Consider the following 14,941-nt stretch of genomic DNA (forward strand, 5'->3'; position numbering starts at 1 on the left):
ATGAGGCCGGCCGCGTTTCCCTCTGAGGGAAACACCCTCCAGCACGGAAAATCTCCACCGTTGGAATTAGTTCTCACTCTCTCCTGTGCGTGGCTTTCCCAGGGCGCTGGGGCTGCCCAGAGACTCTGCCCTCGGCCCACAGAAAGGCCTCTGACCCTGCCTCTCTGTGGGGCAACACGGGCACCCACTCTTGGGGCCTAGGAAGAAATTCTCGCCCACTAACTGCGCACCGACCAGGAGACCGGGTAAAATGGCTGCTCCACTTGTCTTTCTTTGTTTGGGTTTGGCGCGAGTGTTAGCTTGTATTGCCCGGGTTGCCACAGGATCAGATTTTCCTCGGCTTGGATCTCCGTGCCACAGCCTGGTTCGGCCGTTTGTGTCGCGGCCTGGATCTATTCACCCCCTTTGCCCGCCTCAGTTTCTATATTCACAGTTACCAGAGAAAGCCGCCCTGTTTAGGTTAGTGAGGAAGGCGGAGCATTTCTTACTCCCTATTTCCTTCGGGGTTTGGTTATATATTTAGCCAATTTTTCACTCAATCATACCTTTGGGTGTATTGCGAAGCATCTGGAAGCTCCAAGTATAGGTTTTTCTGTTTCTGGTTGAAGATCTTGTTGAGTTTTGGGGGAGATTTATCGGTATCGCTTCCTACCCTGCCATTACTCTGATGTCATCCGAGCATTGCTTCTCTTTGGGAGACCTGGACTTGTGCTCCTGAGGCCGTGGATGAGGCCCATCCACGTTATTGAGCTTAATTACTTCTCTTTTCTTTACTTGAAGTCAACTGACTGTACTGTTAACCATATCTTAAAAATACCTTTACAGCAACACATTAGTAAGTTGTTGATTGGATAACGAGGTAGTATAGCCAAGTGGACACAAGAAACAATGACATGAAATAATGGGGGTATATCATGTGGAGACCCCCACAGGCCATCATTCCAGGTGATGTAGTAAGGTACCAAAAAGCTACAAAATTAATACTGATATTTTAGGAGGTAAGGTCAGGCTTTCCTGTCCCATCCTTCCTTTGGGGAGGGAAGGAAGAAGGGTGTAGAAGTTTCTGGCTTGCAAGGACAATGGGTCATTTAGTTTTAACTATAGAGTAAAGGTTGTCTGAGGAACTTCTTTTCTTTTACAATAAGAGACAGAATTTACTTACCACCCTATATTGATTTTGGTTCTTTCTCCATTCCTGGAATCCTGAGAGTAACATACCTCTAGGCAAGGGAGGAGAGATAGACACTAAAAGATTTGTAAATGTCTTTGTGTTACCTTAAAAGTTGTAATGTTTCTATGGATTCCCTAAGCAAATGTCGTAAGCTTGTGCCATGATGTAATGCTCTCCCCAGCCTGTATGTGATCAAGGGTATATAACCAGCCTCTGAGATGTATTTGGCACACACAATTTGGGTCTGCAAATGCCCCGTGTCAGCTATATGCGGCCAGCATATTTAATAAATCTCCTCCTTTAATAAAATCCTTCAAAACTCATCTGGACTTGGTGTCTCTACATAAACCCACGGAATTGAGGTATGGGTACTTTACAATAGTGAGATGAGACATTGAAGGTTACACTGAGAAGAGAAATCAGAAGAAAGTAGGAAAGGGGGGCCTGCAATGTCTGTGATCTTACACTCAAGTCAGTGACCTAGGTGTTTCAGACTAAGGGAGGAAGGACTGACAGAAAAGTTTGAAAAGTAACAAATCACAGCTGTGGTCCTTGTTATCAGTTCCTGAAATAAACTTGCAGCACCAGCAATTAGAATGGATTACCAAGAACAGACGGTCAAAAAAAAAAAAAAAAAAGGAACATAGTCAAAACCTCCTCTCTTAACCCCTCCCCTCCCAAAGACACAAGTCATGTAGGGTTGCAGACAAAGAAGTCAAAGAAATCAGGCACTTGTCACATGAAAACTAAAGCTATAAAGGTATATTAAAGTCAGAAAAACTAACTTTGGGGGAGTACGTGTTTTTGGTGCTACTAGCTCCATGTGCTCTACCAGCTAATAAATCCTTCTTCCTCCATCAAGTTGTCTGGGTGTCTATTATCTTCGGTTTGCAGCTAATTCCTGCTACAACACTAGAGGACTTTAAGAGACCAGTGAAATGCTCTGATGAATTTAAAAGGACCGCTCTGGTTACTGTAACCAGAGTTACAGTTACGGTTGGCTCAGTGGTAGAACGTCGGCCTGGCATGCAGGAGTCCCAGGTTCGATTCCCGGCCAGGGCACACAGGAGAAGCACCCATCTGCTTCTCCACCCTTCCCCCTCTCCTTCATCTCTGTCTCTCTCTTCCCCTCCCACAGCCAAGGCTCCATTGGAGCAAAGATGGCCTGGGCGATGATGGCTCTGTGGCCTCTGCCTCAGGTGTTAGAGTGGCTCTGGATGCAACAGGGCGACGCCCCAGAGGAGCAGAGCATCGCCCCCTGGTGGGCATGCCGGGTGGATCCTGACTGGGCACATGCGGGAGTCTGTCATCTGTCTGACTGCCTCCCCATTTCCAGCTTCGGAAAAATGCAAAAAAAAAAAAAAAAAGGAAACCTCATTTAAAATGGAGAGAAGCCCTGAAGGGGGAGCTCTTACAAACTATCACTCAGACACCAAAAACAGAAGGAAATTTACTTTACATACCCTAGCAGAAAGAACTTCCCCTCACCCAGTAACAGCCCAGCTAATGAGAAGCAGTTACCATACTGAACTCTTCATAATGCCCCACCCAGCTCCCTCTTTTGTTCTTCCAATTTGCCTATGTTTACCATAGTTTGCTTGTTCCAAACTGCAGTTCTTCGGCCATTCCTGAGTAAATACATATTGCTGGTAAAAATAACTGCTTTTATTTTTTAAATATCCTAGAAACATCTTTTATGCATGTTTTTTCAGTGTTTAACATGCAGAATAGTGTGGTGAACACATTCATTCACTGAAACAGTATTGCTCTCAATCATGCATGCACCAGCATTCTTAGAAACACCTTTTGATGTTGCCTTATATTTTGGGAAGGGGATAAAAAAAGAAGAAAGGTGAGTGAAAACTGATAGCCAATGTGACAAGTTCTCCAAAACCCATGGCAGTATAGCTTAGTGGCATATTGAACAGACCATTTATTTACTCTTTGTCTATACAGGATGAGTGAACAGGCATCTTAGAGGTCTGACTTCATCAACACCACAGCGTGACAGGCGATGGTTCCTGGAAAGCAGACTGCAGTATCAAGCGGGGGAGTTTCCGCCACACTGGTTCTGGGAGGAGGAGCTGCGGGAGCTGTCACTGGGGTGAACGAGGCTCTGAAAGTAGCAGCTGCTGTTAGCCCCACACACAACTGCAGGCACACACTGAGTGGCAGCAGCTCTCATTAAAAACAAAATTTTAAAAAACTCAGTTTAGAGAAGTGCTTCTCAAGTGATTCAAGGTAAGGGGCGGGACTTGGGACCAGGAAGGCCACATGGACAGGCCTGAAGGCAGACATCTGAGGCAGTGAACCATTTCTCTAGTTTACTGTGAGGCTGCGGAGAAACATGCCCTGGGTACGAACAGTCCCAAGTAAACTTTTGAAATGCTGCTTCACCAGAAACTTAATGGGAAGAAAGTATGAGTTGCTGTTTACCTAACAGACGATGTGCCTACAAATGTCCTTTGTTAAATGGAAGCTGAATTTAGAGACCATGGGCTTTAAGGCTATAAGAAGCTTCAACTGTGTTTAGCCCAGAGTCCAGTGACTCTACCCTGACCCAGAATACCTTCTCTATAACCTGGAGCTGAGGTGCAGAGTCAACAGGGTTGGCAGGCTGTGACCTTGCTGGGAGCACTTCCACAGACCAGGAACCTGCCACCTTCTTCCACAACATTCCCTGCTTTTCATGTCACATCTTCATGATATAACATGTCCCAGCCTGCAGCGGTGTGCACTCCTTATTCCTTGTGGTGGAGCAGGGACAGTGCCACAGCAGCTGTGTGAAGACACACAGACATCGTTTTCTCTGTGACCTCTGATAGCATTGAAGAATTAAAGAGGATGAATGAGCTGTAACTGCAGGACTCGAGTGTCACTCAGACTTCTGGGCACAGACACTGCTCCTGCCAGAGAATGTCATGATGCTGTTGCCTACTACTTGACTTATAGAATTACTCCCCATGTTACATTACCACTGTGAGAACTGAGCCATCTTTAAGAAGTGGAATACCCAGGTGGAGGAGAGGAAGTGGCCACTTTCAAATGCAAAAGCAGAAACACAAAGCTGTCTGTTTTTCCTGTGAACACACAGGATGTCCACTGAGGACTGGCCAGCTGGAGGAAAGAGTCAGTCAGGGCCTTTGAGAAGTGGCCGTGGGCCTCAATTTCTCATGTCAGTTGCACATCAGGAAATGGCAAGTCACAGAAGTGGACATGACCTAAAACACCAAGTGATTGGGACTGCCACACCTGAGGCTGAACACGCTCCTACATGCTGCAAGAAGAGTAACTGCAGTATGAACAATTGGAGGATAATGTTTACACAGACGAAGCCCCTGGTTTAGGTACCATCCCAGGGCCAGGGTCAGAGTCAAACTGAGGCCCAGAGGAACTGGGTAACTCAAGAGTTTGATTCATCTCTACCTCGCAGGCAGAAGTTCCAGGTTCTAAAAGCTGGGTTTGAGTGCAATACCCAGAATCATGGGCTGTATGTGAAGTGGGATCACTACTACCCCCCAGGGACAAATGGGCTCGTGATAAGTGACATGCTGTTTCCAAGTAGGGGCTGCTAACTCAAAAGAGCCACACCCCATTCAAATGAACTGCCCTAGAAGAAGACAGACAGAAAGCCAGTGTACACTCAGACCAGGGAGACCTGACAGAAGGTGGGGAGCACAGCCGAAAGAAGTCCTGGGCTGCTGCATGAGTGCCCGCCTTCCTCTGGAGGTCAGTGGGCATGAGAACAAGGGGTCCCACTGACAGTGGGAACCTCTTACATAAGAGGATCAAGTAGAGCGAAGTGTTTGTAGACCATTTTCTTACTTTTTCATTCCTTTGCTTCATAAGCTTAATTTTACAATTTTATATTTTAATAACCAAAATGTGAATTTGATAGATTTCTATGTTGTTAATGAAGCTCATTTTGGTTCTTATACTTGGTAATTCAGGCTAATTACACAGTGCCACCATGTAGCTGAGGCAGTTCTGAACCACGAGGAGTGTCTGACATTCTTACATTCTCAAAACGCACAATGCTGTGGAGCTCGACTCTCAGTAAACAAAATGACTGCCTTGATATAAGCTTGGACAGTTATTCTCTAGAACAAATTCTCTTACATTCAATTATCTACATCTCAAAGCTCTTCCTCATAAACTGCAATCACATCACTTTTCTCCAATATGATGTTTCTGATGCTGAATGAGGTTTGCCGTCTGGTTGAAGGCTTTCCCACATTTATTACATTTATAGGGTTTCTCTCCAGTGTGAATCCTCTGATGCTGAGTAAGGTGTGTGCTTCGAATAAAGGCTTTTCCACAGATTTTACATTTGTAAGGTTTTTCCCTGGTATGAATTCTCTTATGTTGAGTAAGGGCTGAATGGTCACTGAAGGCTTTCTCACATATATTGCATGTATATGGTTTTTCCCCAGTATGAATTCTCTGATGCTGGGCTAGGGCTGATTGGTCCCTGAAGGCTTTCTCACACAAACCACATCTGTACGGTTTTTCTCCAGTATGAATTTTCCGATGTCGAGCAAAGGATGAATTATCTCTGAAGGCTTTCCCACATTCGTTACACTTGTAAGGTTTCTCTCCAGTGTGAATTCTCTGGTGTTCAGTGAGGGAAGAGTTCACCCTGAAAGCCTTTCCACATTCATTACATTCAAAGGGCTTCTCTCCGGTGTGAATTCTCTGATGCTGGAGAAAACTTGTACTCTGATTGAAGGCTTTCCCACATTCGTTACACTTATAGGGTTTCTCTCCACTGTGGATATTCTGGTGTTTGGTAAGATGCGCCTTGCACACAAAGGCTTTGTCACAAGTGTTACATTTAAAAGGTTTCTCTCCAGTATGTATTCTATGATGGTGGGCAAGGTGTATGTTTCGGATAAAAGCTTTTCCACATAATTTGCATTCAAAAGGTTTCTCTCCAGTGTGAATCTTCTGATGGTAAGTAAGTGAGGAGCTCACAGAGAAGGCCTTGCCACATTCCTTACACTCATAAGGCTTCTCACCGGTGTGGATTCTCTGGTGGTGGATAAGGTGCGTGCTCTGGTGGAAGGCTTTCCCACACTCTCTGCATTCATACCGTTTCTCTTTAATAAAAGTTTTCTTATTTGAATTAAGTTTTTCAGTATGCAGTTTCTGGTGTTTATTGAGGGTTGAACTCTTAGTGAAGACTTTTCCATACTCACTACATTCAAAGGTTCTTTTGGTAGGTTGACATTCCTGACTCTGAACAAAAGACGAGCTTGTGGTGCAGTACATCCCAGACCCATTACCTTCCTGGTCCCCACCCACAGCTGAGGTTTTCTGGTGAGTGAGTACCACTTCCTGCAACTTTATCTCCTGGCTTCCATGCTGCCATTCCAACAGGCTGTCACATTCCCAGTGACCACTGTTAGTGGATCTCTCCTTTATCACCTTCTGACCCAATTCTTCTCCAGGAATATCTGTCTTGAAAGTAGATTTCTTATTCACAGGGAGAGACATCCAGTCTGAAAGACATCGAAAATATAAATGTGTTTTATCTTAGTAAAACATCTAGTTAGGATAAAATGATGAACCTGTTTTTAGTGAAAAGGTTGACGTTTGAAGATTTCTTAGAGAAAGGAAAGGGGAGAAGAGGTGAACAGAAGACAAAGCAGGAAGGGGTTGACCTAATTATAGTGTATTAAGCAGATCTTGGGAGCTTAATGGTACAGGGTTCAGATGGTACAGGGCTGGATTTGGCTCCTAAGTATAACAGTTCTTTTACTTGTGGTTACAGAGAAGTTACCTGAACTTTTAAGCCACAGAAAAACCTATACAGACTACAATTTTTCAACAGATAAGAAAAAATGTACCTTGTTTAAGTGATATGGTCTTTAAAATAATCCAGATGTCATCTTAAGAAACCATTGAACTTAGAGGCAACAATTGGCAGGGAAAAAAAATTCAACTCCAGAGTAATTACTAACACCAGTACTTTAAATGTTTCAACACTCCTTTTAGTATTCAGATGGATAATAAAAAGTTAGGCTACCATTATGGCTGTGAATGACTCCCTGCTACTGGTGAAGGAGCAGTGTCTCCAAACATATGTGACATCCATCTGAGGGTGATGTGTAATGAGAGTGGATATGTGAGCACAGAAAATCAGGAACACACCTGCAAACCTGCCAGGGCATACCCACCCCACCTCAGAAGGAATGCCCTGAATCTAGGAAAGGGAAACACCAATGACAGGACGGAAACTCTGCGACCAGCACAGGAGCCATGGTCCTGTGGATTACCGGACAAAGCGATTCCTGTCTACAAACACACATTTCACGCTTAACAGCTGCCTCACTTGCTTTCATCCATGGGTACCTTAATATTAACAAGTAGAGTTCTGAATTGCATATTAGTTTTGCATACATATTTGTGCATATCTGCCTTTTATGTTAAGTCTATTTAAGACTGTACTAGGAAATGCAAAAACAAGGACTAAACACACATGATGCAGATCACTGGGAAGTGCTATCAGGAATAAGCCTCCCTCATTACTTTTTTTCCCACTCAATCCAGAAAATATACCAAAAGCTAAGATTTTTTAAAAAAATCAATCTCTTTAAAACTCATATGAAGGCTCTAGCTGGGTTGCTCAGTGGATAGAGTATCAACCTGGCATGTTGAGGTCTTTGGTTCCAACCCCGGTCAGCCCATGTACGAGAAGCTATCACGAATGCACAACACCACGGTTGCTGCCTTGAGCCCAAAGGTCTCTGGCTTGAAGTCCAAGGTCACTGGCTTGGCTGGAGCCCCCCCCAGGCAAGGCACATATGAGAAAGCAATCAATGAATAACTAAGGTGCTGCAACAAAGAATTGATGCTTCTCATCTCTCTCCCTTCTTGTCTATCTCTAGCTGTCCCTCTCTCTGCCCATCTGTCTGTCTCTCTCTCTCTCTCTAAAAAAAAAAAAAAAAAATCCAAACAAACCACTAAAGAAAACCTACAAAGAAAAGAGTTAAGACAAAAGGAACAATTACAAAAACAATTAACAAAATGGCAATAAGTATATACTATAATTGACTTCTTCAAATGTAAATGAATTAATGGCTCCAATAAAAAGACATGAATAGCAGAATGAAAAAAGAAAAAAGGCCCATCTATATACTGTGGACAAGAGACTCACTTAAAATCAGAAGATGCACACAGACTAAAAGTGAAGGGATGGAAAAAGATATTCCATGAAAATAGAAACAAAATGAAAACTAGAGTAACAATACTCATATTAGACAAAGATTTTAAAACAAAAATGTTTTAAAAAGACAAATAAGGACATTACATAATTATAAAGGGGTCAATCCAAGAAGAGGCCATAACAATCATAAATATCTATGCACTTAATATAAGAGTGCTGAAATATACAAAGCAATCATTAGTGGACATAAAAGGAGGAAACCACCTGATCTATGGTGGCACAGTGGATAAAGTGTCAACCTGGAACACTGAAGTCGCTAATTCGAAATCTTGGGCTTTTCTGGTCAAGACACATATGGAAATTGATGCTTCCTGATCCTCCCCCCTTCTCTCTTTCTATCTCTCTCTCCACTCTAAAATAATTTTTAAAATGTAAAAAAAACAAAAAAAAAAAAACCTGACCAGGCAGTGGTGCAGTGGATAGAGCATCAGACTGGGACACGGAAGACCCAGGTTCGAAACCTCAAGCTTGTTAACTTGAGTGTGAGCTCATCTGGTTTGCATCCAAGGTCGCTGGCTTGAGCAAGGGGTTACTCAGTCTGCTATAGCCCCCCCCCCACCGCATCAAGGCACATATAAGAAAGCAATCAATGAACAACTAAGGTGCTGCAACGAAGAATTGATGCTTCTCATCTCTCGCCCTTTCTGTCTGTCTGTCCCTATTTGTCTCTCTCTGTCTCTATCTCTGTCACACACACACAAAAAAATATTTTTTTTAAAAAAAGGAGGAATCCACAGTAATACAATAAGAGTAGGGAATATTAACATACCACTCACATCAATAGATAGATCAATCATCTACACAGAAACTTAATAAGGAACTAATGGCCTTAACTGTCTTGTTAGATCAGATTCACCTAATAGATGTTTGAGAACATTTCATCCCAAAACTACAGAGTATGTATATATTTTTTTCAAAATATAACAGTATCCAGGACAGATCATATATTAAGCCACAAAACAAGTCTCAATACATTCTAAAATATTGAAATTATATCAAGCATCTTTCCCAACCACAATAGCATGAAAACTAGAAATCAACTACAAGAAAACTGCGAAAAAATTCAGTTATGTGTTTTTTAAACTACATGCCACCAAACAACCAATGGATCAAACAGGAAATCAAACAAGGAATTTAAAACTATCTTGAAAAAATGAAAATACAACTTTTTGAAATGTATGGGATGCAGCAAGAGCAGTTTGAAGAGGGAAGTTAATAGCTATACAGGCCTACCTCAAGAAGCAGGAAAAAATCTGGCCCTGGTTAGGATGCCATCCAGAAACACCAAGGTTGCAGGTTCAATTCCCAGTGAGGACATATTCAGTAAGCAAGCAATGAATGCACAACTAAGTGAAACAAATGAATGCTTCTCTCTTTCTTGCTCTCTCTCTCCTCTCCCTTCCTCTCTCTCTCTCTAAAACCAATCAATTAAAAAAAAAACAGCAGGAAAAATCCATAATAAACAACCTACCTCTACACTTAAAGGAAACAGAAAAAGATCAAACAAAACTCAAAGAAAGCAAAAGGAAGGCCCTGGATGGTTGGTTCAGTGGTAGAGTACTGGCCCAGATTGTGGAAGTCCTGGATTCGACTCCTGGTCAGGACACACAGGAGAAGTGACCATCTGCTTCTCCACCTTTCCCATCTCCTCTGTTCCTTTGCCACAGAAATGGCTCCAATGAGCAAGCTGGCCCCGGGCAATGAGGATGGCTCCATGGCCTCGCCTCAGGCATTAAAACAGCTCAGGTGCCAAGCAACAGAGCAGTGTCCCCACATGGACAGAGCAGCATTGCCCAGTAGGGGGCTTGCCGGGTAGATCCAGGTCAGGGCACACGCAGAAGTCTGTCCCTGCCTCCCCTCCTCTCATTTAATTTAAAAAGAAAAAAAAGGATATTCAGGTCAGCCTGACCAGGCGGTGGCACAGTGGATAAAGTATTGGCCTGGGACGCTGAGAACCCAAGTTTGAAACCCCAAGGTCGCCACCTTGGGGCTTGAGCATTAGCTCACCAACTTGAGTGTGGGGTCACCAGCTTGAGTGTAGGATCATAGACATGAGTCCAACATAGCTAGCCCAGCTGGAGCCCCCGGTCAAGGCACATACCAGAAAGCAATCAATGAACAACTAAGGGGCTGCATCTCTCTCCCTTCTTGTCTGTCAGTCAGTCAGTCTGTCTCTCTTTCTCTCTCTCTCACACACACTAAAAAAAAAGAAAAGAATATTCAGGTCAGCACTATTTAAAACAGCAGTCTTGAAACAACTTCCAGATCTCTCAGCAAGAGAAAGAATAAAGCAAAGGATAGTCATTAAAGGAATAAGAAAGTGCAGTTATAAAAGACCTAGAGCTACACACTTCAACAAGGATTTAGAAACAAAAGTTATGGAAAGGTATGTATAGTACAAGACATATATATCAAGCTTTACAGCAACAAAATTGCTCAGAACTGTGGATAAATGTGGTAAAAACAGGAAGAGCAGCACAGAGTGGCTTGGTGGCTCTCCGGTACAAAAGGAGGAAGTGCGGAGAGCGGTGCACCCTGGGCTTCACATGGGCCTCTACGTTCTGGTTCTTAAACTGGACAGTAGGCTATTCTTCAAACTGTTCAAAAATAGTATATATTCTCTTGTACCTAGGATATAAAAATTCAAAATATATTTAAGGTAAGAAAAGCAAATAATAATGCTAAGTGTAAAAATAAAATTACTTGTCAGAGAAATAAGAGCTGGTTCTTTAAAACAAATTCCCCATAATTTTTTTTTTTTTTTTTTTGCGAGAGAGTGAGAGAGACAGACAGACAGAAAGGGAGAGGGAGAGAAGCATCAACTCGTAGTTGCATCACTTTAGTTCATTGATTGCTTCTCATATGTGCCTTGACTGGGGGGGATCTATACAAATCAGTGACCCCTTGCTTAAGCCAGTGACCTTGGGCTCCAACCAGCGACCTTGAGCTTCAAGCCAGCAACCTTCGGGCTCAAGCCAGCAACCATGGCATCATGATCCCATGCTCAAGCCAGATGAGCCCACACTCAAGCCACCTACCTTGGGGTTTCGAATCTGGGACCTCAGCATCTCAGGTCAATGCTCTATCCACTGTGCCACCACTGGTCAGGCGCCAACAAATACAGGGGACCACAATATGCATGTAAAATTTGAAATGAGAAAGAGAACATAGTATAAAAATGTTAGAATTATAGCTGCATATCGTGCACAATTGTAAATGTATTTTATAGCTCAAAAAAGATTAATTTAAAGCTAAAGAGTAAGATGTACAGTTGATATAACAAAAAGAAACCTAAACATATTAATAAGAAATGGACAGCCTGACCAGGCGGTGGCGTAGTGGATAGAGCGTCAGACTGGGATGCAGAGGATCCAGGTTCGAGACCCCGGGGTCGCCAGCTTGAGCGAGGGCTCATCTGGTTTGAGCAAGGCTCACCAGCTTCAGCCCAAGGTCGCTGGCTCGAGCAAGGGGTTACTTGGTCTGCTGTAGCCGCCCCCCCCCCCCCCCCCCCCGTCAAGGCACATATGAGAAAGCAATCAATGAACAACTAAAGTGCTGCAATGAAGAGCTGATGCTTCTCATCTCTCTCTCTTCCTGTCTGTCTGTCTGTATCTGTCCCTCTCTCTGACTCTCTCCATCTTTGAAAAAAAAAAAAAAAGAAATAGACAAAGTTATTCACAAACTACTCAAATTAAAGGATCTAGCAGTTTTCTTTTAGTACTAAGTAAACAATTTCCATGTAATGGAAGCAGTTTTGGAGAAGGGGAGAAAATGGCACAGCTTGAGGGTCAGGTGGGGTTGGAGCGGGCTTCACCCTGACCCTGAGCTGCTATGGAACAGTGACATAAAATCTGTCCAAATTAATGACCCATGCTGAGCCTCAGTGTTCTGTAAAGTGGAGTTAACCATATTCACCTCACAGGTTGTAATTATTAAATGGGGCAGCTAGCTTAAGTCCCCAGAAATCACCCAGCCACAGTCACTCAGTCAGCGTTCTCCTCCTACTAGCTTATGGTCCAGAGAAGAGAAAAATTAAGAAGGAAAGCTATCTCTCAGAAGGACTGTTACAAATAAGTGTCTATTCTGAACCAAGAGTAATGGGTGTACAATAGGAAAGATCTAGACCCAGTCCCTTAAAAATCAGAGATAAAACCTATTACCATTGCTCTATATGATTTTTGAAGTCCTATAAAAGAAACAGAAATAAAAAATAAAAAAAGAAACAGAAATAAGAAAAAACAAAAATTAAAAATGAATCCAATGAATATTTTAAGAATAAGGAAAGTGACTAGAAGAGAATTAATATTTGGAAATTACAACTATTTCTTTATAGTAGCAATTTCTAGTTTAAAGAAAAAAAGAGGACATGTACTAGTCAAAAATGAAAATATATTGGGAAGTGGGGAAAACAGTTATAGATCTTTTTTTTTTTAATTTAAGTGAGAGACAGGAAGGCAGAGACAGACTCCTGCATGCATGCACACCTACCAGGAGATGCTTTGCCTGTCTGAGCCACTGCTCCAGTTGCTCATTGCTTGGCAACTGAGCTATTTTAGCACCTGAGGCGAGGCCATGGAGCAATCCTCAGTGCCCAGGGCCAACTTGAACCATTCGAGCCATGGCTGCAGGAAGGGAAGAGAATGAGAGACAGAAGCAGGAAGAGGAGTAGAGAAGCAGATGGTCGCTTCTCCTATGTGCCCTGAGTGGGAATTGAACCCGGGACATCCACATGCTGCTGGGCTGACACTTTACCACGGAGCCTAATGGATAGGGCCACAGTTATAAATCTTTATTGGAAAACATAAAATAAGACTTCTTTCCATGTTGGACTGGCTAAGTACTAATTGTCATTCATGAGTGACTCACAGTTTGGAGTGTTCGGGCAATACAGAAGTAAGAGATGCTGGGACTGAAGGCTCTCAAAGGCACCTGGGAAAGAATGAACCACAACCACCTGGTTTTTCAACTTATCATGTGCACCTGACTACAGAGTAACTTGTAGGCATCAAAGTCCTTCATCTTCATGTCCCCTCACAGAAGTGCCCTAGGGAACTAGTGTTAATGATGACTAAATGGAAGAATGCCTGAGATCATGATGCCAGAGTAGTAGGACAGTGAATGAATTTATTTCCCCTCCCCCCCTTTTTTGGTTATAACACTGTTTCTGTAATATTTAATGAAATATTAAAATTTCTTAGTTTGCTTGTCGGAAACCATAAAATTCAGAATGCTATTGGGGTAAGTTAAAAGATTTTTTTCTCTTCTTTTTTTAGGGAAAGTGAAAGAGAGACAGAAACTTCAAACTGTTCCTACATGTGCCCTGACTAGGAATCAAACCAGCAACCGTGGTGCTCTGGGATGACACTCCAACCAACGAAACTCTCCCAGCAGGGCTTAAAAGACTTGTTTTTTGGTAACTGTTTTGAAGTTAAGACATTTAAATTCCTTAACAGATTGGGTCCCAGACATTCCAGGTATATAGTTATTTACTGTAGGATATAAACTCCTGCTCACTGGGATACTGAGAAACGTCAGTGAGAAAAGGTTTTTAAAGATATATATAAATATTTTATAGCTGGCAAAGGAGGTTGTAATACTGAAACGTTGCAGTGTCTTGGATAAGGCAATAAGCTCTCCAGAACGTTGAGGGGTAGGAGAGGCATCCCTGCTCCAGCTCTTAAGCTACTAGATCCAATGGACTCCCCAAGACAAGCAACACCCACTAAATGGCCATGTTCTCTATCCCTGAGCAACAAGTCTGTGCCGCCCGCTAGGCACCCAGCACTGTGCTGGGTGGACCTGGAAGCACTGTCATGACGTTTATCGCCCAGTGTGGTGGCGTCTGAAGTGGAGAACAATTATATGCTAGCTGAGTGCATGTACACGTGTATAAACGAACAGGAGGGCAGTTGAAGAAAAGTGAGATGTTTAGGTCGAAGAGTGGCCTCAGGAGACACAGGGTTACTGACCCGTAACCATGAAGAAGCCGCCCTGCTGTGTGTGTCCCAACGTGGTTCTTCCTCACTGCAGAAGCAGGAGCAGAGACTGACTGCCAAATTCTGAACAATTCTGAACGGGGTGATGGGACCTGGTAGGAGAGCTTCCCAGATTATGGTGAGGTCTTGCCCAAACCGGAAACGATTAATCTATGCCAGATAGGCATAGAAGAAAAGTCTCAGAGAGGAGGGTCTAGGGAGGCACAAATTGCCAAAAGAAGGGAATGACACATGCACACGGGGGACAAACATGGCAAGCAGGTACTGAGGTGAACAAAAGGGGTAAGATGCTCACTCCTTGGCCCACAGGCCTGACACACTACTGAGTTTCTCTCCGTGCTTCCCACGCACAGGGGTCTTACCTGGACAGCAGCCTAGGGGGGTGTCCTCTGGTGTCCACTCTTCCCCTCTTCCCAGCTGGGCAAACAGATCTGGTTTGGGTCCTAAAAGCCCTGTTTTTGAAGAGAAAAAAAAATGGAGCACATCTGTTCATGCTACAGAAAATGTACTGCAAGGATGAGATCTGATCCTTGGAACTTCATGGAA

General features: G+C 43.3%; 1 protein-coding gene across 1 annotated transcript in view; it reads right to left on the minus strand.

Moving 5' to 3' along the window:
* Positions 1-2,814: 2,814 nt before the first annotated feature.
* The window catches only part of LOC136329969 (zinc finger protein 845-like), a 46,189-nt gene continuing 34,062 nt past the window's right edge, over positions 2,815-14,941 (minus strand). Inside the window, 1 exon segment of the mRNA XM_066266518.1 lies at positions 2,815-6,270. Within this exon segment, the coding sequence (XP_066122615.1) occupies positions 5,339-6,270 (932 nt within the window). The 3' untranslated portion in view covers positions 2,815-5,338.

This window comes from Saccopteryx bilineata, chromosome 1 (assembly GCF_036850765.1).
Source record: "Saccopteryx bilineata isolate mSacBil1 chromosome 1, mSacBil1_pri_phased_curated, whole genome shotgun sequence".
Classification (NCBI taxonomy): Eukaryota; Metazoa; Chordata; class Mammalia; order Chiroptera; family Emballonuridae; genus Saccopteryx; species Saccopteryx bilineata.